At 48.1% G+C, this 27,611-nt stretch overlaps 1 protein-coding gene across 1 annotated transcript in view; it reads right to left on the bottom strand.

The window, feature by feature from the left end:
* Positions 1 to 184: 184 nt before the first annotated feature.
* Positions 185 to 27,611, bottom strand: part of COLGALT2 (collagen beta(1-O)galactosyltransferase 2) — a 46,885-nt gene continuing 19,458 nt past the window's right edge. Inside the window, exons 2-12 of the mRNA XM_027704499.1 lie at positions 18,635 to 18,745; positions 17,073 to 17,190; positions 15,671 to 15,805; positions 11,864 to 12,068; positions 7,252 to 7,371; positions 6,737 to 6,813; positions 4,859 to 4,965; positions 3,508 to 3,640; positions 2,897 to 3,024; positions 2,183 to 2,389; positions 185 to 1,785 (exon numbers count right to left, since the gene is read on the bottom strand). Coding sequence (XP_027560300.1) covers positions 1,509 to 1,785; positions 2,183 to 2,389; positions 2,897 to 3,024; positions 3,508 to 3,640; positions 4,859 to 4,965; positions 6,737 to 6,813; positions 7,252 to 7,371; positions 11,864 to 12,068; positions 15,671 to 15,805; positions 17,073 to 17,190; positions 18,635 to 18,745 — 1,618 coding nt within the window. The 3' untranslated portion in view covers positions 185 to 1,508. The remainder of the gene's footprint in view (positions 1,786 to 2,182; positions 2,390 to 2,896; positions 3,025 to 3,507; positions 3,641 to 4,858; positions 4,966 to 6,736; positions 6,814 to 7,251; positions 7,372 to 11,863; positions 12,069 to 15,670; positions 15,806 to 17,072; positions 17,191 to 18,634; positions 18,746 to 27,611) is intronic.

Genomic DNA, 27,611 nt, shown 5'->3' on the forward strand with positions numbered 1-27,611 from the left:
ATGGCCTTCAATTAACCTGAACATTTAACACTCAAGGCCAGGTTGGACAAGGCTCTGAGCAACCTGGTCTAGTGAAAGGTGTCCCTGCCCACGGCAAGGGGTTGGACTGGGTGACTCTTAAAGGTCCCTTCCATCCCAAACCATTCCATGATTCTCTCACTCAATGAAGAACACACACAGCTGCTCATCTTGCACCAGGTTCTATGTATTATCAGACCGGCTGACAGGTAATAACATGTCTTCTTTAGCAGAAAGCACAACACTGATCAGTAATTATTAAAAACAAACACAAATTAAAAACAAAACCCCAGCCACACATACTCAATGCACAGATCTGCCAGCAGGTGAGTCCCTAGATGGCAATTCCAGGAGGGAACCCTCCCACTGCCCAGCAGGCTCAGGGTCTGTGCCAGCTGCTCTAAGCAGGGTAGTCCGTGATCACCTGGCCTCTGAGAAAGGTTTTTTTTAAAAAAACAATAAACACCATACCCTGCTGGCATGTGAGCCAACAGCAAGTACATCAGAACTCATCCGAAAAACAGACAAGTTTGCTCCTCACATGAAAAAGTATCCAGGCAAGTTGCCTTTCTGTCCTGTAACACACAATTCTATTGGGCTGTCGAGACAGTAACACTGCTGTAGGTTGTTTCAGTTTAATAAAGAGAGTTTGTAACCTACCTTTTTAGGTTTTAAGTTCCCAAAACTCCCACACTTGCTTTTATGGCCTAATTAAACAGGCCTGCAAAGAAGTTGTGGGGCTTTGTTTTCCTGAAGGAATAAACTGAGGCAGGGGGTAAAGCAGGACATGACACCGACTAACTCCCCCTGTGTTCCCTTCAGGGAGACAAATAAAACCAACCACCTGCACTCCCATGATTTTAGACATGCCAAGACATCCCTTCTGGATTGGGAGGCCTTTTTAGATGGGATGTAGCAAGATTAGAAATGAGCTGGGGGAAGCCAGCACTGACTGTGATGGGGGAGGACGACAGAGGAGCGCTGCTCCCCTGCACTGAACATTTCTGGGAAACACCTCGATTCTGACAAAAATCCCTTTGGAAAACAAATCCAAATCCCCCAAACGCTCAGCAGTGAGGGTGGTAAAAGCCTACAGACCTACAAGGAGTGAGGCAGCAGCCCAGGTACAGCCATCCCAAAAGGCATTAACACTTGTACACCTCTATATATTAATCTTTATAAATACAGTGTTCTACACGAGGAACTGAAGAAAGATGTCATTCCAGGCTGGTATTTTGTTTTTTAACAAAAGCTTTCCAAGGGCTTTTGTTCAGCTCTCTGCCAGTCTGGAACACTTGTTCTTTTTCCTCCTTCATCCTCCACCCTGTCCTCAAGGGCCCGGGCAGGCATCTGGTCCGACCGCTGCACTCGGCCATTGGAAGCAGCGGGAAAGGAGAGACCACATGAAGAGCTGCTCTACAACTTTCAAGGGTGAAAAGCAAAAGTGTGAGGCAGGTTCAGCTGTCACAGAGTTCCTGGGAAGCGGGCAGTCATAGCTCATCCCTGGATGACGGCGCGTTGAGGGACGACTGGGAAGGCAGGGCATCCTTGTTCTGGGCGTCGCTGTGGATCTGGCCCTGCTGCCGGGATTTCCAGGAGTGTGTTCTGTCCCAGTCCGTGGACACGGTCTCGTTGTCCCAGATGGTGGAGGTCTCTGTGTCGCTGAGGTAGCCCGGCTGCCCTGTGTAGTGGGTGGGGTAAACGAGCAGGGGTTCTGCCGAAAAGGCTTTCAAGTCTCTGGACTCATAGTACTCCATGTACTTAGTGCTGCAGAGGAGAGAAATGCTGTCAGAAACAAGAGTGGATCTTCACTGGCACTAGGCTGGGGAGACAGGTCAACCCACTGAGCAGGGGGTCCCAGGGAGTGGGGGTAGCTGCTGGGGTACAGCCTGGCTCTCTACAGCCAGAACCACACGCCTTACAACCACACAGCTGTACAACCAAACCCTGTTCCCACAGACAGCCAAGCCCCTCAGAACCAGCCCACAACCCCCGCCCCAGGCAGGGACACCCCCCACTGTCACCTTCTTCGATCTACGTGGGGAGGGCGCAACCAACAAGCACAAGGAGTCCCCACTAAGCAGGCCACCAACATGATCCAGCTCAAGACCAGCCAGCAGGTCCCAGCTCGTGTCCCCCCCGAGCCTGGAGGCGTCCGACTTACACAGGGTGCTTGTTGTACATGACTGGCAGAAATTCATCCACGGGCAGCATCTTGCCAAAGGGCTCAGCTCCGATGAGCTTCTGAGCCCCGTGGAAAGAGATTGCATAGCCCAGGGTCCAGTAGGAGTAATCAGCTTCCACCAGGTTCCTGACATTGGGAACAGCTTTCTCAGGCTCCTGCACCTGCATCCTTTTCCGGCCAATGTAGCTTAAAGGGTGAAAAGATTGAGGAGATTGGGATCAAAGTGAGTTCGCAGCAACCAGGATCACAAGACTGTCAGCCAGGGCAGGGCAAAGGGTCAATCCAAGAAGCAATCCCTGACTTGGCTCACAGATTTCTGTCCTGCACCTCTCCCAGACATCCAAGTCTAACCCCGTGGGTGGTACCACTGTGAAAGGCTCCATAAGGAACTAAGACGACACGGTCCAAGGCTCAGGACTGAGCTGTGCCAGTTCCTCTGTCACAGCAGCATCTCCTACACTGCTGAGATCAGCCAATGCTGCCCACAAAGGGCAGTGATGGTGCCCACTGGGCATCCAGCACCAGCCTGCCCCAGAAGGCAGATCTGCTCCGATGGGAAGAGCCACTGAAGTGTCTGCCACTGTCCCCTGCACTCCAGCATCAACCTGCAGCTCCCCTCTGCCATGACCCAGCAGTGCTGCCAACCCCTCACGTGCCCAGGAGCTCCTAGATGGTTGAGGACCAGGAACTTACATAAGCTCCCAGTCTAGCTGGGCTTGTTCAATGTCATCCATCAGCTTCATGAGCTTCCTCTTAAACTGGTGCTCAAAGCGCACATCATCCTCAATGACGAGTGTCTTCTCCAGTCCCCTGTTCACCACCTGAGACAGGGGGGTTCACAAATGAGCACGGTGGCCCACATGGGCAGCCTGAAGTTGATGGGGTCACCCTGGCCTGGTATGGACACCTTCCACTAGCCCAGGTTGCCCCAAGCCCCGTCTAACCTGGCCTTGGACACTTCCAGGGATCCAAGGGCAGCCACAGCTTCTCTGGGCAACATGGGCCAGGGCCTCCCCACCCTCACAGCCAAGAATTCCTTCCCAGTATCCCATCTAACCCTGCTCTCTGGCAGTGAGAAACCATTCCCCCTTGTCCTGTCACTCCAGGTCCCTCTCCAGCTCTAGGAGAGCCCCTCTAGGTAGCAGAAGCTGAATGCTGTGTTGAAGAAAACCCCTGCAACCCAAGGAAATCAGTTCCGTCCTACACTTCCAGAAAACTGTACTGGATTTCATGCTCTGCCCCAGGACTGGCTGTGCACTCACAGCACCCTCCTGCAGGAATGCCAAGGCACCCAAACTCCGTACCTCCTTCCAGATGTAATAGTGGCTAAGGAAGCAGCCGATCTCTCCTCTGGTCAGTGGCCTGGAGGAATACGGGTCCTGGTATCCCGGGAGCATTTCGATGCTGAGAGCTTTGAGCTGACTCGTGTTCAGTGCTCTGGGAAAGAGAGAATATCTATCACCATTTCAGAAACACAAACCAATTCAAGCCAGATACAGGCACAAAACAGGGAATGCTGCTCATGTTCAGGAAAAAGCCACACCTCAAGAAATTCCTCCACTTGTTTTGCTCAAAAACACGGAGGAAAATAACTTCTAAAGCTGAGAAATCATATCCTTAACTCTGCCAAAGACTTCTTTTGAGACCACCAATCTTCCTTAACTATGCCAAGGACTTCTTGTGGGACCATCAGCACATCAGGTGCTTGGCTTCAATTATTTTCCTTCGATTATTTAGCCTAAGTTTATTTTCCTTGGCTAAGACTATTTTCCCATCCTTGAAGGGATCCCAAGTCTCCAAGACCACTAGATGGCATGTGAGCTCCTGTCTCTCCGAGGCCTTTTTGCAACTCATAGACCCAAAATTTCAGCAGACCTTGATTTTTCCATTATAAAATGATCTTAACATACCTTAGAATCATGAATCATTTAGGTTGGAAAAACCCTCTAAGATCGAGTCCAACCATTAACCCAGCACTGCCAACCCCACCATAAACCATGTCCCCAACTGCCACATCTACAGATTTTTTGAACACTTCAGGGATGGGGACTTCACCACTGTCCTGGGCAGCTGTGCCAGGGCTCAACAACCCTTTCAGTGAAGAAATTTTTCCCAGCATCAAACCTAAACCTTCCCTGGCACAACTTGAGGTCATTCCCTCTCCTCCTGTCCCTTGTTCCCTGGGAGCAGAGCCCGACCCCCCCTGGCTCCCCCCTCCTGTCAGGGGGTTGCAGAACCAGAAGGTCCCCCCTGAGCCTCCTTTTCTCCAGGCTGAGCCCCCCCAACTGCTCCTCATCAGAGTTGTGCTCCAAACCTTAGAGTAAGCTTGGGAAGGGCTGGGTCAGGGCTAATGGCAGCACAACGTAGCCCTGGGATGGACAATGTTCTCAGGAGATAACTGCACAATTCACAGAAATCAGCACGATTTTAACCTGATTTTCACCTTAGTCTGAACCCCACTGCCCTGGTTCTCTCACAGACACTAATTGCAAAAGAAGAAAGAAACAGAGCAAAACTGCCCCAAACAGTTGTCAGGGAGATAAAAGGGGCCCTCAAGCCCCACCAGAAGGAGGTCAGGGCATCCAAGGAGATGCTATGAAGCAGTTAAGCACATCCCACTCATTGAAAACGTCATCAACCCCAATCAAAACTCACTTTCCATCCACAGCCTCCACTATCTTGACTGCAATCTCCTGCTCGTAGAGAGTCCGCAGCATCCGATCCCGCCTGTCCTTCCGGCGCTTCAGATTGATCATGAAAATCTGGGTAAGAAGAGGAAGACATCAGCCTCCCTGCTGGGGAGGGAGGGAGGAGAGAAGTCTTGATCCACTCTTCTCCAGCAGCCCCTCTGGAAAAGCAGGTCTTGTGAAAATAACAGGTGTTTTTTCATTCCAGGTCGCTTAGAATTTGTCAAAAAATTGGGAGTTGGTTTTGAGTTGAAAGCCTAGAGGCTCGTTCTCTTCCTAAACAACTACTTTTGATAGATGTTCACGGGGGAAATTTGCTCTTTGAGGGTGAACAGAAGGGAGGGGAGACCAGTTACAGCCAAGTCCATAATTTCCAAAGATGCAGGATGTTTAGGTTTATATTAAGCACAGAGTAACGCAGCCACCTGCAGCCTCAGTCCCACAGGAACACTGACCCACAATGCTGCCACTGCCTGGACTGACTATCAGCAGGGCCACCATCCCAGTACGAGGTCACAGTAAAGAGAGGATTTTTGTAATTACTTCAGGCACAGAGAAGCTGCTGCTGAGAGCCAAGGCTGGGAACAGAGATGTCTGGGCAGGGCTCCATCCAAGCCTCAAAAAGACTCTGGAGGGCTGAGGACTGAAGCCCTCGTTGCAGGTAAACCTCAGAGGCTCAAGGATACTTTTCAGTCCCAGAAAGACAAGTACAAGTGCAGCGTTGTAGCCCGGGGAGCAAAACCTCATCCCAGTAAGAAGCGGAACAAATTCCAGCTCAGGACAAATGCAAAAATAATAAATTGGATAAATAAAGCGCAGCCACAAAGGAAAACATGGAAAAAACCCGGACCAGCTGTGCCCTAAACACAGATGCTCAAACACACACAGCCGGGTCGGGCTCGGCTTCACCAGTCACACAAACAGATGGAGCAGAACACAGCAAGAAGACAAAGGCTCCCCTGATCCCCACGGCTCCCTCAGCCATGGAGCCAGGGCCTCCCTGGCAGCTGCACACACAGGGGCTGCTGGCTCTGGGAATAACACAGACAGCAGTTCATTAAAGCACGGCAGATCCCTCTCCCCCCTTCTCCCCCTGCATGGTTTGCTCCCCTCCTGAGGGTACCCAGGGTGAGCCTGCAGCCCTCAGCTGCCCCGGGCTCTCCAGTGTCTCTCTCAGGTGAGAGAAATCCCTCCCTCCTGCCACTGGAAAGCAGGAGAGCTTTCCCACAAGACCAGTTTCTGTCACAGCTGGAAGGACGGCCAAGCTGCTCTGCGGAGTCAGATGTAGAGGAGACAGCACAAGAACTGGGGAATTAAATAACCTGTTTTTCAGCCTCACTTCTGCCATCTCCTCCTGGCTGGATTAAAACACAGAATCACAGAATGGTTTGGGTTGGGAGGGACCTTGAAGACCATCTAGTTCCAACCCCCTGCCATGGGCAGGAACATCTTCTACTAGACCAGGTTGCTCCAAGCCCCACATCCACACTATCAAGAGAGGAAGACCAAAGGTTCGCTGGGCGCTGCCCCTGCACCCAAATCTGCACTTCCAAACAGGGGTCTTGTAGCAGGTACCAAGTGCTCACAGATGGCCTCCTTTCTCCACAGCAAACATCAGACCACTGCCTGAGCCCTTTCCCTTCTGCTGCCCTGAGCTCAGCAGTTCTTCCCATACATAGATGGCTATTTTTAACTTGCAAGACGTTTCAATCCAAAAGATGAGTAAATAGGAAAGAGGTAACTATGCAAAAAGATAATATACTCCAATATACTGGGACTCAGCTACAGGGAGAACCCAGGTGATGAGTGGGAAGACAAGACAACAAACAGCAAACAGGGTCCTTACTTCATCAAATCCCATCTTGTCAGGGTGCTTCGGAGGAACAGAGATGTACTGAGAGGGTTCAACAGGAGGGCGATCGACTGAAAGAGAGCAGAGATCCCAAACATCACCTCCATGTACATCCTGCACCAACATTTCCATCACCTTCCATTGCAGGGAGCTGGGATGAGGAGTCAGAGCAGGATGGGTACAGCAGGGAGCAGCCACATTGCAAAGCCAGAGCCAGCAGCCACGTGCCAGACAGACAACACAGTCCTGCAGCACCTTTTCCATGTGAAAGATGCATTTTTGCATTTGATATGGGGAAGTTGAGAGATTTTGTGGATGGGGCTGACCTGATCAAGAAGTGCTTACATTCCTAGGTAGAAAAGAGGTGGAAAATGGAAAACTGCATATCAAAACAGCATGAGAGCAGTCAGATCAGGCTGCAGACCGCCAAGGGAATGAGAGCTGGGCCAGTGGCAGGAGAGCTCTGCAGACGTGGAGGGATCCATCGTGGCAAGGGCACAGCAACTTACTCATGGCCTCGATCAGCGTGTGCACAAAGTTCTCAGCTTCTTCCGGCAGCGACTGGTGTGGTTTCAGGGGCATGGGAAGGAACCCGTAGTGTTCACGGTTGCAGATGAACATCTGTATTCCTGGGGACCACAGAAAAGCAGAAACTAGAATCAGGTCTGTTACCAGCAGATTTCATTGCTCTGTGGCTACGTAGCCACAATCAAACTTGTGCCAGGACCTCGATCCCAAAAAGTTCTGCTTCCTAAGCAAACAATTCAAAACCATTCCGGTGCCATCTGCTGTTCTGCCTGGCTGGCAGCAAGCAGCCTCTCCCATGAAACCAATCCCAGCTTGCTCCCTAACTAACCCTTCAAAGATATGAACTGACTGGGCAAGGAGGAATGGCTTCCCACTGTCAGAGGGCAGGGTTAGATTAGGGATTAGGAGGAAACTTCCCTGTGAGGGTGGGGAGGCCCTGGCACAGGTTGCCCAGAGAAGCTGTGGCTGCCCCTGGATCCCTGGAAGTGTCCAAGGCCAGGTTGGACGGGGCTTGGAGCAACCTGGGCTAGTGGAAGGTGTCCCTGCCCATGACAGGGGGTAGAATGAGATGAGCTTTAAGGTCACTGCCAACCCAAACCATTCTATTCTTTATCACTGCTTCCTTTTGCTTTGGTTAGAAAATAAAGACAACACATTTTCACCTGTGCTGGCAAAGGACTTTGATGAATATGTACGACAACCATCTTAGAACTGCTAAGTCTACACCAAACACGGTCCTTTCCTCTCCAAGACTATTTTTTACTGCGCCCTGAAGGTTAGAGGAAAATCCTTGAGAGAGACTCCAGCAAGGAGAACAGATGCTTTCAAACAGAGGTGATAACAGAACATTCTTCTACTCAAAAGCTTTTGCAACTGCTTTTTGGAGGGGGGAAACAAAGGGAAGCTGCAAAGTCTCTCCTAGGAGCAGGTTCCTTTGCAAGGAAGAGACCCACCCACTGCCTGTTCCCTGGGAGCATCCCAGCATCAGCAAAAGGCTGTTCCCTCTGGGATGGCAAGGATTTGCTCACCACTGGCTGTAACTGTGGCAGCACTGGGCCTGATGTCACATCAGGCAACACACTCAAAAGCCACATAGAGAGAAGCCAAGGAAAGTATTTCTGTTGTTCCTCATCGAGTTCTGGTAAGGTCCTTTATTATCTAACCCCAATCAGAGCTGCTAGAACCCACACAACCGGCAAAAAAAATGCCTTTCTTTTTCATTTTTTTTTTTTTAATGAAACAAAGACAACCACCCCCCTCCCTCTAGGAAATAAATGAAAAGCAGACACTACCTGGTGTGCTGATGCTTTCATCTATTAGTTTCTCTAATCCCTGGTATTTTTAGCAGAGCGGAATTGTCGGCACTAATGACCCCAGCATTTCTCTCATTTTAAGTTCTGCAAGTAAATTGCTGGCTATGCTACTTGCCAAAACACATTCAGCTGTCAGCTGCAATTTAGGTAAATGGCAGAATAAAAAAATACTACCTGCTGACATTAATGGGTTTGGCACTGATCTAATCAACTAATCTTATCTGGCTCACTGATCTCCGTTCTTACCTTCCGCTGGCTTAAACACCCTTAATCTGTGCAGATTCATGCCAGTATTCCTGTTCTTTCTGGGATAAAAGTTACCATAAAGTTACCATATAGGTAAAGCTCCCATAAAATGGGGAGGGGGACTCTCTCTCCAGCTCGCTTTTTATAATAAAATTGGATGATTGCTACAGAAAAACTACGTGGTTTTGCATTATTATTATTACATTTTATAAGCAGTGCCCAGGATTGGCAGCCATGCCCTAAACCCATAATTAAGGAACCTAAATTTCCTCCACATCCCTGTGACCGGACCTTCCTGCTGGCTGCTCAAGGGCTTCAGAGCCTCAGGCTGAAAGGCAGCTCAGGAGATCACACAAAGGTTTGGGTTGGAAGGGACCTTAAAAATCATCTCATTCCACCCCCTGCCATGGGCAGGGACACCTTCCACTAGCCCAGGTTGCTCCAAGCCCCGTCCAACCTGGCCTTGGACACTTCCAGGGATCCAGGGGCAGCCACAGCTTCTCTGGGCAACCTGTGCCAGGGCCTCACCACCCTCAGAAACAAGAATTTCTTCCTGATATCCAATCCCTCTGGCAGTGGGAAGCCATTCCCCCTTGCCCTCTTACTCCAGGTCTCTGTTCAAAGTCCTTCTCCAGCTCTCTTGAAGCCCCTTTGGGCACTGGAAGGCTGATCAGCCTGGCTCAACGCTCTCCTGTGAGCACAAGGGGCTCTACAGAGTACAGTGCTGGCAAAAACACACCCACAATGAGTTTTATTCAGTCAGGACTTCCACCCCGGGCCACGTCCTCTCAGCAGAAGTGGGACCATCTCTCTGAAGCATCACAAAACAGTTGCTTCCAGCAGCAGATTCCCTGTTGGAAATCAATGGCTTGATCTGAGGCATTAAGCCCAGTACCTGCCCTCAACAAAAGGCAATGTTATTTATGACTTCAGGGAACTGAAATTACTCCAAAGAGAAGTTTACCTCAAAGCCCACACATTTTTCACATTTCTGAAACATTTTGTCATCCTGTTATCCTGGGTGACAAAACTCAGCCCAGGACACAAGCCAACAATCCGAGCAGATCGATGGGCCAGACAGCTGAAGCAAAGCCTTTCATGTCATGGGTCAGTCCTGGAAAAAGCTAAAGTGCTCTGGGATGGAAGGAAAAAATGATGGGTTTGAATCCCTGAAATATTTCTGAAGCAGCTGGAGCTAATGCACTGCACTTACCACACTGCTGGGATGCTGCATTTCTGGGAGAGCTGTCACAGGGAAGAAGTGGGGGGACAGCCTGCTCTGCTATCCAGCCCTAAACCTCAATTCTCATCTGGAGCCAAGATGTGGCACTTGGGGACAGGGGTTAGTGGTGGGCTTGGCAGTGCTGGGGGAATGGTTGGACCTGATGATCTGGGAGGTCTTGATGCTGTTATTTTATACCGATGTTCTGACTCCTAAAGTCAGGACCACAGAATTGCTCTGCAAGTTCACATCTCACCTCTGGCTCCTAAGGACTCCAATTGCAGCTCTTGCTGCCTCTCCTCCATAATTTGTCTTATTTGATGCTCCTCATCCTCTCAAAGCTGATTTTAAAAATGCCCTGCTCGGTCTGCCAAGAAAACACCGTCTTTTTTGGTGCTGTCAAGACCTTCCAACCAGAAACACCCCTAAAAAGGGAAGGTACAGACAGCTGGTGGCTGCTGTGCTGTCTGGGAACGGTGGGAAGGCAGTCACAGCCCGCCTTCTCTGCAGAACAACTGCCAACAACAACAACAATCCTTCCCTTGGCTTTCTCTCTGCCTGGCTGTCCCCCAAAGAGCAGCTTTTCCTGCTTACCTTAACTTCTCTTTCACAGAGGACAGGTAGCACCAACTGCACATCACTCAGGGGACCCATACACAACTTTTTCCTGCTAATTCACCTCAGCCAGTCAGCAACCCAGTCATGATCTCTGAACAGAAGGCATTTATGGGTGTTGCCGAGCTTCCACCAGTCGCTTTTTCCTTATAATGCCCCAAACTGTGCTCTTTTCAACACAGCAGGCAAAGAACGCAGTTGGCCATCACATTAATGCCCTTCCTGGGAGTTCCTTTCAGCTGCAACACTGTGTCTGCCAGCCTGGACTTTGTTGGAGACAGAATACTCACAAGATCCACTCTCCGAAAATAAACGGGACTAAACATCCTCACCACAAGTACAAACAGCAGCAGCATCAGGCACTCAAGGGACAGTGATGTCTAGGAGACACCTGGAGCTCTCTGCAAACACCAACAGCCATTCCAGGCACAGGAAGAGGACATGGAGGTTGTGACTTGGCTGAAAAGACCCCTGAATTTCAGGGCTAACTGAAATCCTCCCACTGTCCAGGAGAACCTGATCCCAGTATTGGCCAGAGTGGTGTCCTTGCTGTGCCCCAGGGACCTCAGTGCTCTGTGTTCTCCCAAAGTACCCCTGACACAAGATGAAGTACACAGAGATTTTACTGCTCTCATACCAGCTCTAACTGGCTCTTGCCTGCAAAAGATTTCTTCTCCCTGGAAGTGTCCAATGCAGGTTGGATGAGGCTTGGAGTAACCTGGGCTAGTGGAAGGTGTCACTGCCCACAGCAGGGGGTTGGAACGAGATGAGCTTTAAGGTCCCTTCCAACACAAACCATTCTGTGACTCTGTTATTTAAGAGGAGTCACCTGCCCTCACCCCTTTCCTCATGGATCTTCTGGAAGTGGCAACTTTAGATACTTCACCTACAGACTTCACAACACCTTCTCTGTTCCCCTGCTGTGACACAAACCATGGGTGGAAGCCACACATTTTGTCTCTGAAATATTGCCCCCAGTTCAAGAACAGCTCCCACGTCCTCTGAAGCCAGCTGCAATCCAAAACTGCCTTTCCAGTCACTTGCTGCTGGTTATCCCTGACCAGAACCCAAAGAGGAAAGGGAACAGTGTCTGAACCCCCCACTGAAGTTAACACAGGACTTCTGGCCTGTGAACTCACAGTAGAGGTCTGTGTGTCTCTACGAGTGAATCCTCCCCAGCAAAAGCTCCAGACATACCTGCTTGGCGACTGGAGAAGGCAAAGACCATGATATCATCAAAGCTCCAGGTGTAATCCTGGTGGGGGGGGTAGAACACCAGCTTGGTGGAGGCCTCCTTCCTCAGGTCAATGAGGAACGTGGAATGAATCATGGGGACAGCAAAACAGCCCATCCTCTTCCATTCCCGAATCAGGGGGTATTCCAAGGTCCTTTTGTAATAGCCCTGAAATCACAAAGAGGGAGCTGCTTCAGAGATTCCTGTTTCAGAGGTGCTCCTTTGCAAAAGTTCTCACCCTGAGCTCTTCCCAGCAGAGGTGCATCAGGGCTCAACTCTCAGCTTTTTCAGCATCTCCCATTTGAAAAGGGCTCAGTCAAGTATTTAGAAACAGTCTCCATCCCAAAAGTTAAAGACTGACCTTCTCTTTCCTTTTTAGCAGTTCTTGGAGACCCAAAACTTTCCACTGCAAAATTCCCCTGCAATGGACCTTCAAACCTCAGACTATATTCTCCTGGCTCTCCAAAAACCTCTTTTTTGCTCATAGACTCTCCAGCCTGGTCCTTGAAGTTGCTGAGCCTGAGCATCCATGACATCCTCCACGTTCATCAGGCACAAAGGCCGTTCAGCGTCTCACAGAACAGGAGCTGCAAACTAATTCTGACCATGACCTTAAAAAAATGGTTTGTGTCACTGCAGTGTAAGAATCCCTGCTTCCCCCATCCCGGGGCAAGTATGTTTAATATTCACTCCTGAGCCTGTCTGGGGGAGGCACTTCAGTCAGCTCACGGGTAATTCCCTCTACCCAGGAGTTTTGCCAGCCTTCCAGCACTGTGGGGTGGAACACCCACACTCTGCAGCTCATATGGCTAAAGCCATCAGATTTGGAGATAAATGCACTAAATTAATCCAGAAAGAAAATCCTGAAACACCAATCTGACATCTGGATGGCTGAATCCAGAGCAGATTCAGAAATGATGAATCCAGGCAGATTCAGAGCCTCACAGAAATGATGAGTCATTAAAAGAAGTTAAAGCTCCATTTATATTATATTTTCCATGAGCATCCAGGCAACGGTTGAGGAAATCATGGCAGAACCACTCTACTCTGAGCTGTGCAGAAGCATGAGTGGTGCATTTGCCTGTTTATGCATCTGTCACCCTCCCCTCTGCCCTTTCAGACACCTTCTGACCACACTGTGAGGACCAGAAATCCCAAACACAGCAATCCCGACTGGCATGGAAAGGAGCACGCGGGTAGAGACCTGAGCAGCCAAAGGAAGGGTTAACACATCCAACCTTTACCAGACATCCAAGAATGCCCACAGGTGACAGACTGTGGAAACTAAACCTGCCTCCTCCAGTCACTGGCCCTGGAGTGTTGGGGCTGTTCACTGCTCATAAATCACGGGTAGTCAAGAAAGACTCCACCTCATGGGCGCTGTTGCCGTGCTCTCTCTCTCTCCCAAGGTTTGCTCCGTGACAGCTAAATGTCAGGCTGTCTGGAGCTGGGTTTGGCCTGCCGTGGCTCAGTGCCGGAGGGAGGCTGTGTTTCAGGGCATGCTCCAGCTGTTATTCCCTCCCCAAGTCCCCTGGGAGAGCAAGGCTGAGCACACGAAGCCCTGGGACTGTGCACGGAAACAAAAAGCAGCAACCGAGAGAAAACGAAAAATAAAAGAGCAACTTTGCTGTTCACTTGATCAGCTTTTTTTTTCCCACCAAATTCTACAAGACGCATTTGCTGCAAGGTTTTTCCCTCTGCTTTTCTCAGCTAATGCTGGAAACTTCCCACTGGGGAGGTAGGGCTGAGGCTGGTGCACACGGGCACAGATCCACTTCAGCCTGTGGAGCAGTGCTGACTTACACCAGTGGGAAACACGGCTGACCCAGGACTTAGCCTTAAAAACCCTAAGGACACTCAATACCTTCACTAGGAAATTTATATCTCCCTTTTAAAACAAAAACTAAAACAAGGAAACACACCTCCCCACTCCCCTTTTCTTATCTCCATATTTACTTCCCAAGGATTTAGATAGTTCAGGACCTTTTTCTGCTATTTTTATTCAAATACTTAGTCTGAACTGTGGAACTCCTTGCTATAAGATGGTGTAGGTGCCAAAAAATAGATTCAGACAGTGATTTTTGGAGAAGAAAAAAAATCTCTGAGAGATTTAAAGACAAGTATATTCCTCCAAAAAACAGAAGGGGATTGCCAGAGGATACAGAAGTAATTTGGGGAAGTATCACTCACTTTTTTTGCATCTGCAGGGAACTGTCACTATCAGATGGACCTTTCCTCTGACCCAGTACAGTTGTTATGTTTTCATCCTGCTTCTGATCCCTACTTGTGTCCCTGGTAACACTGGGAAGTAATAATGATGTTTTGTGCCAGATAAATAGAGGAAATGGGAAAATTGAGTTTGCTCTTTATTTCACTCCAGCAATAATAACAATTAACGTCAGATTAGGTCTCTGGAATAAAGCAAGAGGGTAGGGAAGGGCAGGAATGTGGAACTTGCCCCAGGGAAGCTCAGGGATGCACATGCAGCTCAGGATTAAACACATTTGTCTATGCAGTAGCTTTATGAATAAGGAAGCAAGACTCAGGCATGGAATTAAGAATGAAATCCTTAAGCTTTCCAGGGCAAACAGGGAAAAATTTTCAAGAGAATACACACTCTTTTGCTATTCCAAAGACACACAGCTTAGGATCTTGACTCCTCAAAGGATGACAATACAGAGGTCAGCAGCAGACTGGAGAACAGGTCAAAAAGCTGATCTCATTACTGAGGCTTACCTGGGAGAAAAGGCATTAACTACGGTCCCCATTTCAGGCTGAATGTTTTGTAAAGCCCATCCAGAGCTTTATCAAGAATATTTCAAAGGGAAAAAAGGCAAAGAAACACTGTGACAACAGATCTGCCTTCTATACGTTTGATTCTCTTAGCAAAACCCTTTTATGGACAAGGTGACTGTACTGGGTTTGGTTGTATGCAGTTGATTTTCTTTAAAGCTGCCTGGATAGTGCTGATTTTGTATCATTTGTTTGGGGTTTTTTCCTCTTTACTTATTAAATTATCTTTATCTCCACCCATGAGAGTTGCTTTTGGGTTCGTTTGGGGTTTTTTCCTGCTTTTGCCTTTCCAATTTGCTCCCTCGTCCCACTGGGCAGGATCCAGCAAGTGACTGGGTGGGGACTTACCCACTAGCCAGGTACACACCACAAGGATGTGGGTCAGCTTGTAAAGTGAAAGCTCAACCTCATGCTGGCTTTAAAATAATGCTGTTTGTACCATACAATATTTTTGTGTCTGATACTTTCTGTGGTTTGAAAAGGTAACATGAAACTGATTTTTTAGGCTCAGCACCAGCACCAGTTTTACATACACACCTCAGCACACACACTCCCTACAAGGTAGAGGGTGTTTTTAAACTATATCTAAGTGAGAAAAATAACTTATACACAATGGAGAGCTGTGGAAAGAAAAGCAAACTCCTCTCGGATTAGCATCACTATACAGGAAAACTAGCCCAAAATTATGCACCAAGAGTTTTTAAGGTCATTACAGAAACACATGGAACCACCTTAAAAAAAATTCTGGTCTGCATATCAGTATTTTTTGTGTAGTTAGTGGGATTGCATCACATGTTAATACCACCCTTGCACATCTCAGAGCTGCAGCAGCTTCTGTTCAGGAGGACACTACAGAAGCAGATGGGAAAGTCCACAGAACAGAAAAAAAAATGCCCATTGCTCCACAGATACAGGGCAGGAAGCCTTTGAGAACACAGCTCACACAGTCACCCAACAACCTTCACAAGGTCACTTGCCTGGGGGGTGATGCCACACCAGAAGTTGGAGTAGAGGGAGCGAGATTCGAGCATCGGTGCCACCAGTGTCTTGTTTTCTGCTATCAACAGGTTCAGGGTTTGTGGGTTGGTCAGTAAATTATCTGCATCAACAAACTAGAGGAGGAAGAGAAGAAGACATTCGATAACAGATGAAATGATATGCTTCCCCTGACACTTCCTTGGGAAGGAGGCAGCCAGAGGCACGTGATCAGCAACAGTGTGGCCCAGGGCAGTGACTGTCCCCCTGTGCTGGGCCCTGGTGTGGCACCTCAAATCCTGGGATCAGTTTTGGGCCCTTCATGACAAGAAGGACTTTGAGGGGCTGGAGCGTGTCCAGAGAAGGGAACGGAGTTGGGCAAGAGTCTGGAGCAGCAGGAGCAACTGAGGGAGCTGGGGGGGCTCAGCCTGGAGAAAAGGAGGCTCAGGGGGGACCTTCTGGCTCTGCAACCCCCTGACAGGAGGGGGGAGCCGGGGGGGGTCGGGCTCTGCTCCCAGGGAACAAGGGACAGGAGGAGAGGGAACGGCCTCAAGCTGTGCCAGGGGAGGTTTAGGTTTGATACTGGGGAAAATTTCTTCACTGAAAGGGTGGTCCAGCATTGGCACAGGCTGCCCAGGACAGTGGCGCAGTCACCATCCCTGGAGGAATTTAAAAGCCATGTGGATGTGGCCTTGGCAGTGCTGGTTTAATGGTTGGATTCAATGATCTTAGAGATCTTTTCCAGCCTAAACGATTCTATGAGTCAATAGTTGGCCAAAAAAAATCCCAAACAGTGAGCTGATGGGTTTGGCTTCATAGGGCACGCTGCTGTTACCAGCAAGCCCAGGGGCAGCTGCCCCTAGGACACGCAGTGAGATGGGCGAAGATGTGGAGCTTCCCTGACTCCACACAATGTTATACCAGCACAGGGACAAGGGAGCTGAAAGGGAAAACAGCATAGCTAAAAATTCAGGCCAAGTTTATTCTGTGAAAAGGATAAAAAATGACTCAAACTGGCGTCACACCCTTGCCTTGCTCAGGGGCTGTGGGAACATCCCCATTAGCTGCTACTGCAGTGACCAAGGGCAGCATCTTCCCACAGCTGCTCTGCAAAACTATTCCCTTACATTTCATCAGGTGGGTTTCAATCTGGGGGACCCTTGCAAGTACCTCCCACCACCAGGACTGTGTTCAATCCTGATGCCCGTGGAGAAAGCCCTGAGCTCACCACAGGACTCACCTCCCCAGCTGCAAAGTCTCTGGCTCACCAGACCAAGAAATGACCCACAACATCTCCATTTGTCTTTAGATGGAGAGAAAACTTTTCGACAGCCCCCAGTATCCAAGTGACCACCTGAAAAGCTTTTGCCTGAAGGCAGTTAATAAGTCAAAGCCTGTATTTACCAGGATGTAGTCTGACCACTTCTCCCGGGCAGCACGCAGGGCAGCCTGGCGCAGCTTCATCACGTGAGTGAATCGGGAGCTTGGCCAATGTTTTGGACCAATTTCTTCTGGGTAAGATCTAGAAAAGGAAAAAAAAATTGACTGCAAAACATGTCTGGGCCTTATTACACCAGCCAAAAAAAAAAGAGAGAAAGAGAGAGAGAGAGAGAGAGAGAGGGAGAGTTCCCTTGATGCCTTCATGCCGAAAGGAAAACAGCGTTAAGAGTCACCTCAGGCAACCCAGGAGAGGTTTTGAGGGAGAATGATTCCAAGTTCTGTGCTGGCATGAGCACAGAGGGCACCAGGGAACAAGCAGTGCCACAGTGTTTCCTGATGACCCAGCAAAGCAGCACCATCCAACCCAGGAACTCCTTCGGCAGAGGGTACCCCCCAAAATGAACTGCAGCTGATTTACCCCGTCTGACCCTCTGGTAGAAACTCATCTGCCCCTCTGGGCTGCAAATCCAGCTCCCTTCAGCCCCGCAGAGTCAACAAAGCTGAGCTGTGAAGATGAAGGCAATCCGGATTCCATCGGGGTCTGGGCATTATTAGGAACTGTTAACACATCCCGGGAACAGCTCTTAAGTCTCCAAACACCCAACACCCGACCCCAGGAGCCCCATCACGTCACCACAGTTGTGTGCGTGGCTCTATTCCCAGGGTCAGGTCCAAAAACAAAGGCTTTGTAACAAAGATGTAAGAAAACTTAGGAATAGATCCCTACGTGGAATAAAAACGCAGGACTTTTGAAACAGCGCCTGCATAAGCCAGGGAAGGAGCTAAGAATTTCAAAAGCTTTTGGCAGAAATTAAAAAAGCCAAGTTTCACAGGAAGAAAACTCAATTCCAATGAAAGGATTAAAAATGTCAATAAACCCAGCATTCCCTGTGGATTTGTACCACAAATACCCAACCACTGCACCGAGGACCTTGAAAATAAAAGCAAGCCTAAAGGAAGGGGAAACTGATGTAATTTTCCTTGATGGAAGAAATAGAAAACAGAACAAAACCAGGAACAGCTGATCTTAAAAATAAATAAAAATTAAAGCAATAAAAACCCAACACATCATATTTCAAAGCAATGGCCCTGCAAATCATGCAAAGGCATAATATACTGAATTAAATCTAGTTCTCTGGCTCAGCACTTACTGAATAGTTGATGTCTCAGAGCTTTCATACATATTACAGGAACAGGCTACGATTTCTCTGCTTCCTTGCAAATAAAGCATGATAGTTTTAATTCCCTGTAGCTCTTGATGTGGTTTGTTTACCATGCAAAGAGAGCAGCTGCAGATGCTAAATAACTGAATGGAAAATGCTTTCTTCGAAGATTTGCATGAGCTGCTTTACTGAAGTCAGAGACCTCTTCACAGAGACCCTACCCTTACCTTTTTTTCATAAGAACACAATTTTAATGGGACAGACGCCACGAAATAAATAATCCACATTTTAATGCTTGGACATTTAGTACAACTCCTGGTTTGGAAACAGCAAACCAGGTGAGCCCCTCGCTGTGGTACTCACTGGGGTTCCTCCATTGGTCTCCACTCCACATCGTGGTAGAGGTGCTGCACGTTCTTCAGCCACTCCCTGAGGATTGCTGTGGTGTTGTCAACGTTGTGGTCAGTGGCTGCCCTGGGAAAGCAGGGACAAAGGAAGCATGTTAACACAAGATTTAAGTCCTTCGCCTAAATCCCTGCTTTATCACTGGAAAAGACAAGACAGGCTGTTGTGGTTCAAGCCCAGCTGATAACTAAGCTGCTCTCTCAGTCTCCCTTTCCCTGTGGGATGGGGAGGAGAATCAGGGAAGGCAAAAAACCTGTGGGTTGAGATAAGAACAGGTTAATAACTGAAACGTGCCGATAGAGGAGGGAATGTTTTTGAGCAGCAGAACTGCACAGACTGGAACAGGAGGCACAGATCCACAACTCTGACAGCAACCACGTGGAAATGTTCCCGAAGGAGCCACAGGCTCCTCTCTGCCTGGGATCCTCAAGGCTTCAGGTCCCAGGGCGAGCAGGCCAAGTCAGATCCCAGCTGCTCCTCCCCAGCTGCCTTTCCCTGGGACCAGGGCTTTGCACACCCAACCCCTGGTCGCTCACACGGCCACGGCAGATTCCACAACTAATTCCCACCAGTGAAAGGGCTGCTCGTTTTTCCTGGGTGGAAGGCAGGAAAGCACAGCCCCACAGCAGGGCACAGCTCAGTAGGCTCCACTGGGAATCTGTAATCCCTTCATATTCCTCTGGGAGTATAAATACTCCTAAGAGATCCCCCGGAGACAGTAAAGATAGTGTGGAACACATCCCTCAGGGGAGGGTGCTGGAAGCCCCCTCAAGTGCTATAGATTTCCTGTTGCATCCTCCAGCTCCAAAGACACAAAGGCACTTCCCAGAGCATCCTCCACCCTGCTTCTACCCAGAGCTACCTACGGTCAGGGGAGGGCACACAGAAGGGACAAAGGGAGTTTGTCCTAATCCCTAGGGCTATTCCAAAGCTTTATCAGGAAAATACCTCCACTCCAAGTCAGTGTATTATCCTATAGATGAAAACCAGGGCATGAACCCTTTTTAGTTCAAACCACTGGAAGATATAATTCCCATGGGGTTTAGCCTGCTTTAAATTAAAAAAGAATCAAGAATTCAGATTTTCAGTTTATTTATAATCAGAACACCATGATCACTTAAGGTCAGGAAGACTATTTGTTGAATATTTATTTATTCCTGTCTATTGAAACAATAAATACTGAGAGTTCAGCAAATGAAGAGAGGCTGGTTCCTGTGTCATTAACTGCTCTCCTGTGACAGAGCAAAGCTGGGCTTAGTCATTGCTTCTGATCAAGACCCTGGGCCAGACTGCACTGTAGATCTAGTCTGCAGTGATGTTTAAACTGGACTAAACCAGTTGTAGTGCTGATTTGGTATAAGTCCAACTTGCTCCATATATTTTAGGGATGAAATTCATCCCCTTGAGCCCATTTTCACACACTTCCTTGGCCTCCCACACCCACCGTGGTGTTCTGCTCTCCTCCCACGCTCCAGCTGCACAGTCAGCAAACAACAGCTCCAGAATTCCTAAAATACCAGAGGATTGTGAAAATGGCTTTATGTTCATGGTCATCACTGGAGCTGCAGTGGCACCAAGAAGGTCCTGCTATACAGTAGGACCACACTGCAATTAGGCCGCACACAAACAAAGCAAAGATGATGGTGGCCACCCTGATGAACATCGTAGTTCATCCCACAACATACTCTTTGCCAGGTCCAGACTAACCTTAAGGATCCTGCAAAACCTTAAAGAAAGCACACAGCTCCCACAGAGTCAGGTCCACGTGCCTCTTCCCCCTCAGCAACCCTCATCCCAGTCCTTCTAAGCTCACTGGGGACACATGAAGGGATTTGCTACAGTTTGGGGAGGGAAAGGGGAAGCTTCAGCTGCCTACATGTCAAATTAATCTCAGTTTTATGTTGGCTGCTCCCATCTCAGCCAGGAGATCCCTTTCCATTCAACTTTGTGCACATACAAGCCCAAAATGTATTAGATGGGAAGCTGTTTGCAGGGATGTGCACGGGAAATCCAGAGCTCACAAACGAAACACAAATTTCCTTGACAATGTAAAAATGTTGAGCCATTCAACCTCAGAGAAAATTGTTAATGTGATGGAAGGCAGTTCCTCAATTACTTCATGAAGCCCAAAACTTTGACTGGCAGAAGAAGCTTTAAAGTTGAAAGACAGTGGTTGGCAAAGCTACAAGACCTTCTTTGCTTCCCGAGGCACAACAAAGGGACTAAAGGTTGCTCTTCCCATCACACCTGGAGTTCTCCATCCTGCTCCCGGTAAGACAACAGGCCCTTGACAAAATTCCCCCTGAAGACCCCAACAGCTAAGATCCTCCAGCCAGAAGTGAAACACATGAATGGGAGGTTAAAGCAACCTCTAGATCTACCCACATGGAATCTGCTAGAAGAAAAACACCATTTTCCAACCCAAACTGTTCCATGAGTCCATGATTTCACTGCCCAGGCTGCAATGGTGATACACAGAAGGTAAATTCACATCCCAGTAGACCTTTCGAAGACTTTGGTGAGACAAGGCTCTGGCACAAAGGACAGACTGCTTTCTCCAGAAATATCCACCCAGCAGCATTTCTAAGCCCAAAAGTTCTCAAAGGCAATAAAGTTTGTTCTGCCCTGGATGAAACAAGCCCTATGACTAGCAATTTGGCAAACCTTTGTTTTTCCAGCTTTAAGCCTCAAAAACCAACCCAATCGAAAAAAAAAACCAAAAAACCAAACCCAAAAAAATAACCCAATCTGTTCCCAAAGCAATTACCACCATTAGTTCCAGAATAATTAATTTAAGGTCGAACAGAATCAGCACTGACTCCTATTGTAGTATCTGAACCAGCCCACCTTTCCTCTCAGGAAAAAAACCAGCACCTTTGGTGTTTGCAACAGCACTCTACGGAAAAACAGGCACATACTTATTTTCCTCTTTTTTTGTTTAATGACAACCCCTGCACAAGAAAAACAGGCAAATAAAAATGCAAGCAGGACTTCTCACTGGCAGCCAGAGCTCCTCAAGCCATGAGAGGCACATCAGGACACTCCACATTATAAACACTTCTATAACAGACACTTTGTGGGACCTCGACGTGTCTCCTCTGTACGTCCCACGAGTCAGTTTGATGGGGAGAGCACATTCATAAGAGATGTTATCATCTCTCCTCTCCTGCCTGTCCTGGAAAAGTGTTTTTACTACATCCTCTGATCCTTACTGGTCCATGATCTGCACTTGATAGGGAGAGGAGAGTGGATCCCTGCAACCCAGCTCAGCTTAGCTCACTCAGACACAGCTCAGACACCAGCACGGCCCTTGGGCTAAGGCAGTGCCCAGATTTTTCGGTGAATTTTTTGGAAGCAGGTTGGTGAGCACAGCATTATTATTTGAGTGAGAGCCTATCAGCACTACTGTTGACCTGGCATCAGGTTCAAATCATGTTTTTGAGTGCATCAGTTGGAAACATTTGTGCAGACAAGAAGCAGCAGGAGCTTTGAGAAGATGTGTCTAGTGCAAGGGCACAGGCAGAGGAGAGGTGAGGTGGCTGGAGGAGCACAAGTCTTTCCCATCATTCCCAAATGTTTCACCATCTTCATGGCTCTCTGCTGGATTCCCTCATGTTTGTTAACATCCTTCTTCACCAAGGGGGCTCAGAACCAGACGTGGCATTTTAGATGTGATCAAACACACCCTGAATCACCGCCAAAGGTTCTTTCCTTCCCAGGTGCAAGATGTGCTGAAGTTCAAGAGTTTCCCTGCAGGCACCTCTCAAAGCCAACACACTCTGCCTGCAACCAGTGACTGGGGGAGAAGACTGAAACAGTTGGTTTCTCTCAAAAGGGACAGGTTACATCCATGATGGTTGCACTGAAAAGGAGGCAACTTCATTTTCAAGAGCCGATTAACAACATCCAGAATTCAATTAGAGAAAAAAGGTCCCCTGCAAGATTTACAATCTAAAGCCTGTGCAATACAACCTGGAAAAAATGGAGTGACAAGGAAAAAAAAATTCAAATTCCTGCCAAGCTTTTCTGAAAAGAAGTTTAATGAATAAATCGGAACACATCTCCAGATGGACACTCCTATTCCTATAACATGGCAGCTTTTTCCACTTGGATTTAAACCCATTTACCATAAACACAAGTTAAATTTTTGAAAAGTTTGAGGGGGAATGTTCATATAGGGGCTTTTGTCAGCATAACTATCACCTCTGCAGTATTTATTTTGGCTTTAACCAGTAGTCATATCATGGACACAAGCCCTCATTGTCCAGGCTCAGCAAAGGCACCCCCTCCCAAAAAACTCACAGATCATGAATAGGGGAAAAGTAAAACACGACATTAAGCACCTACTGTGAGTAGCAGCATATGAGGAAAACAGCTCCTTTTACAAACTGCTCCTAATTTTAGCTTGATAATGTCTCCTCAACCTATGTTTGCAAGGAGGAGCTAATTTAAACTTCGATGGTTGTTCTCTTTTCCTCTCCAAAAAAGGAACTAAAAATACAAATAAAAGTAACAATCCCCCTTTCTCACTTCTTCACACTCCAGCCTGCTCTCCCAAGCTATTTGCAGTTTATTTACTTCAGGCACTGGGTCAGAGAAGAAAATTTTTACCTTCACCCTCTGTTTAGGAAAAATACTAGAGGACAAAACCCACCCTGTGTGCTGCCGGCTTGTCAGAATATGGGTCATTCTGTGACACAAATTGTGGGAAACTCCACAGCCAGAGGGCCCTGCAGTAATTTTCCTACTGAATTCAACATTTAGCACCTCTTCTCTTGAGCAAACGGGGTGGGAGGGACAGCTTCAAACAGGGATCAGTACTGCACCTTCAAGATGTGTGCGCTGCGAAGTTAGGACTGGAGGCAGCCAGCTTTCAAAAACAAAAGCTCTAAGGAGGATCCTTTCCCTTTCTGACAGTGTTTTGAAGACTGCTGGGCTTGAGGAAGGCGTTGAGGAACTCAGACACACCCAGGTTCGAGAGGGCCCTTCCCATCACCCCGCTGAGAACACACAAAGGATGACAATGCTCAGGATGCTGCTGGTGGTTGGGGTTGCATTGAAAAGGGCTCACATGAAGAGGCTGCCTGTGGCTTTCCAGGGCTCCTGCTGCTTCCACACACTGCAGAACTGAGTTGAGCATGCAACCAAGTCCCAGGAAACCCCAGGGATATTCATTTTAGCCGTCTCCCTTGGTTCCTCTCTGCCTGCAGCCAGGGATCCAATTCCCCCACGAGGTTTGCTATGGGATGTAGTCCAATATTGAGTTTCATTGAAGCAAGAGCCATAGGTTGGCCACATGCCCTAAACCCACAGGGTCTCATCCAAAGCAAAGCCCAAAGTCAATGGAAAGCCTATTAGTAGATCACTCCTAACAACTGTAACACAGAAACTGGTGACAAAAGCACCAGTAGGTCCCCTTGGCCATTTTCCACAGAGCTGAGCAGCAATAAAGCGTTCAGAGAGAGGCTCAAAACAAAGTGATGGAGGAAGCACATTTCTGTGTGCTGTGTTCCAGAACTTGTGCTAACAGAGGTGCCCAAATATTCAGGAACAAAGTTCAGCCCTCAGAGCAGGACTCGGTATCTTCCTGAGCACTTTCAGCCTTGAGCCAGCAGCAACCAGGCACTGAATGGGGGGTTCCCTGATGCTCGGGGAAAACACCAAGGATTTCAAACCCCCCAGCATTAGAAAATCCACACCACTTCATGCAGCCCTAACCATAACTAACAAGTTACTCCAAAGGTCGCATGGTTTTTACCACAGCACTAATGACATATGGTGAACGGAGCACAGGGTGTGAATTTTAACCTCAAAATTGTTCAGATCCTGCAGCAAAAGCCTTCAGCTTTCAGTCCCTTCAGGCAGCTCCATGGTCTGAGGAGAGCTGAGGTGTGTCACCCAGGCTGCCCTGACTGATGACTGTGCTCATTCTGGGTGTGAGCTCAGCCCTGCCAAAAACAACTGAAAGAGCAGAGTCCAGTGATGGAGTCCCAATATGAGTCAAACACAAATTTGGATTTAGATTTCCCAAAACAAGCAGTAAATAAAGTAACAGGGAGTAATTTCTCCCTGCCTTTTTTGTCTGAATGCTGCCAGGCTTAGAAAGCCAATTCAAAATACAAAACTCACCAAAGTGGCAGTTTCCACTGTGAACCAGAGACTAACTACCTCGACTAGAAAACAGTGCAGCTAGGAGAAGGGATGGATCCCAAAGGGGAGGGAAAAAACTCAAAACAAGACAGAGGCAAAACACTTCTGAAGCCCAGCGAGAGGGATTTCATTTCAGCTGTGAAAACGTCTGTCTTTACCACAGAGGAGCAAGTGATGAAGTCCCTGGAAGTGTTCAAGGCCAGGCTGGACAGGACTTGGAGCAACCTGGTCTAGTGGACAGTGTCCCTGCCCATGGCAAGGGGTTGGAACAGGTTGATCTTTAAGGTCCCTTCCAACCCAAACCATTTGAGGAGTCTATTATATGACTCTAAATGGAGTTGTTGCTGTCAACTACTTCATATTCTCTTGCTTAGGATCTTTCCAAAGAAGCAGCAAAGCAAGCAGGGTTCCCTGCATCTTTCCAAGCATTCCCCACCAACAGGCAGATATGGCTCTTGCTCATCCAGCACTGAGGAGACCCAGCCAATAAACAATTTTCTTTTCCTGCTCTGCCAGCCCTATCTTGCATCTATTAATCCATGACTTGATACCTCAAATCTCCCAGGTATCAACAGCATCAGGGATACCACGTCATGAGACACCACTGAGCCAGCTCCCAGCAATGTAGTCCAGAGACTCTGGACAAATCTAAACCCTCTGAATCACACAATGTCACAATATCACAATTTTGCTTGCACACTTCATTAATAGAGCCTGAACATTCAGCCCAAGTTCAAAGAACTGTTTAAGCATTTAAACAAGTTGCCAAAATCCTAACATATGTATAAGACTTTTTGGCTTCGTAGGGACTTGGCATTTTTTTCTAGGGTTTCCTTAATTAAAGACAGACTTTTGGAAGTACCTTCTTTTGGTTTTTAATTATTTGAACCGGGTCCCCAAGACATCTGAGCCCAGACCAGTGGCAGGGAGCTGCGTGGGAGCATGGAACCAGTAACACGAGCAGAGATACTCTCTGGGCTGGGCAGCTGTACAAGAACAGGACCTCACAGCACAGAAATGCAACACATAGGGCTCCCCCCTAACTCTTTCTCCCTGCCCTTCAGCAGCTGTGGATAATGGATTTTGCTGGCAGCAGCACTGATTCTAAAACTTCCAATGATGTTCCACGTCCAAGAGAGAGAGAATGATTCACAGATGTGCGTATATACCTTTGCACACATCAGGATCTTTGCTCTTTCCCTGCACCACAAGAAATCCCTCACTTTCTGGTCTCTCACTCCCCCAGACAGAATCATGGAATCCTACAATGGTTTGGGTTGGAAGGGACTTTAAAGCTCATCTCATTCCAACCCCCCTGGGCAGGGACACCTTCCACTAGTCCAGGTTGCTCCAAGCCCCGTCCAACCTGGCCTTGGACACTTCCAGGGATCCAGGGGCAGCCACAGCTTCTCTGGGCGACCTGTGCCAGTGTTTTAACACCCTCCTTGTAAAAAACTTCTTCCTTGTGTCTAATCTAAATTGACCCTTATGGTTCCCTCCTGCTAACAGTCAAAAACCTGTGTAACATCTTCTCTGGCATTTGTGCAAGGGGAAGTCTCTTGCAATGTAAAATCCCAAGTTCTTTTTGCCTTGTTTTAGTTTACCCCATGGTCACCCTGCTGCAAAGCTTCAAAAGAAACAAAAAAGAAATCTGCATCTTGTGAGTATTTCCACACAGACTTGGGTTCAAGGGAACAAGTCCCCTAAGGAAAGCTCAGGAAATCCCATACGTGCAGGATCAGGGTTGTGACGAGCCTCTGAAATCCATTTGTTCAAACAAGGAATTAACTGCAACAGTTCTGTAATTTCTGAAGGGCTAGTTTCTTCCCACCAGAGCTAAATCAGACACCAGCTGATGCAGCTGTTCCAGATTAATGGAAGTGTGTAAGCCATTGGGAAGGAACACTGGTGTTTAGAAATATTCTTGGCTGTGGTAACAAAAAATGGATAGGTTTTAAAGGGCAGAATCTGCTCACATTTAGGTGCTCACGACCACTGATTTCTGAATGGGTACATTGAATATGAGCCCACACCACCTTACCAAAGGTCCCCCAAAATAGAAATATCTGAAAAGCTCTCAGTCTCTGTACCAAACCTGCAGCAAGAAGAGTGCAAGTCTTCACAGCCTGCCTCGCCTGGCAAGAAGACTCAGATGATTGATCCACCAGACACCCAGTAGGAAGGGCAAGACAGACCCCAGTCTTTCCACTCATTAGCTTTCTTCTTTTATTTATGATTTTTTTCCCCAAAAAATGTTAGAACCATGCCTTACAAGTACCAATAAGCACCCAGTGCTTGCCTCCCTGCCCCACACCACCCAACAAGAGCTTTCACCAGTTCTACGCAGAATCATAAAACAACAGAACCACTGAAAGGTTTGGGTTGGAAGGGCCCTTAAACTCATCTCATTCCACCCCCTGCCTTGGGCAGGGACACCTCCCACTAGCCCAAGCTGCTCCAACCCCCATCCAAGCTGGTCTTGGACACTTCCAGGGATCCAGGGGCAGCCACAGCTTCTCTGGGCAGCCTGTGCCAGGGCCTCCCCACCCTCACAGCCAAGAATTTCATCTGTATATCCAATCTAACCTGCCCTTTGTCAGTTTGAAGCCATTCCCCCTTTTCTATACATACATAATATTGAGATTTTCAGAATGTAAAAGTAGTTTTGCAACATACCAGGAAAGAAAAACATACCTCCCTACATCTTTCTTTACCTTCCCACCTTCCCCCGAACCTCACTTCCTTTCCCTGTCTTTTGCTGATGAACTGCAGTTCTGCTACAGGG

This window comes from Neopelma chrysocephalum, unplaced genomic scaffold (assembly GCF_003984885.1).
Source record: "Neopelma chrysocephalum unplaced genomic scaffold, ASM398488v2 Primary Assembly neopelma1_281, whole genome shotgun sequence".
NCBI lineage: Eukaryota > Metazoa > Chordata > Aves > Passeriformes > Pipridae > Neopelma > Neopelma chrysocephalum.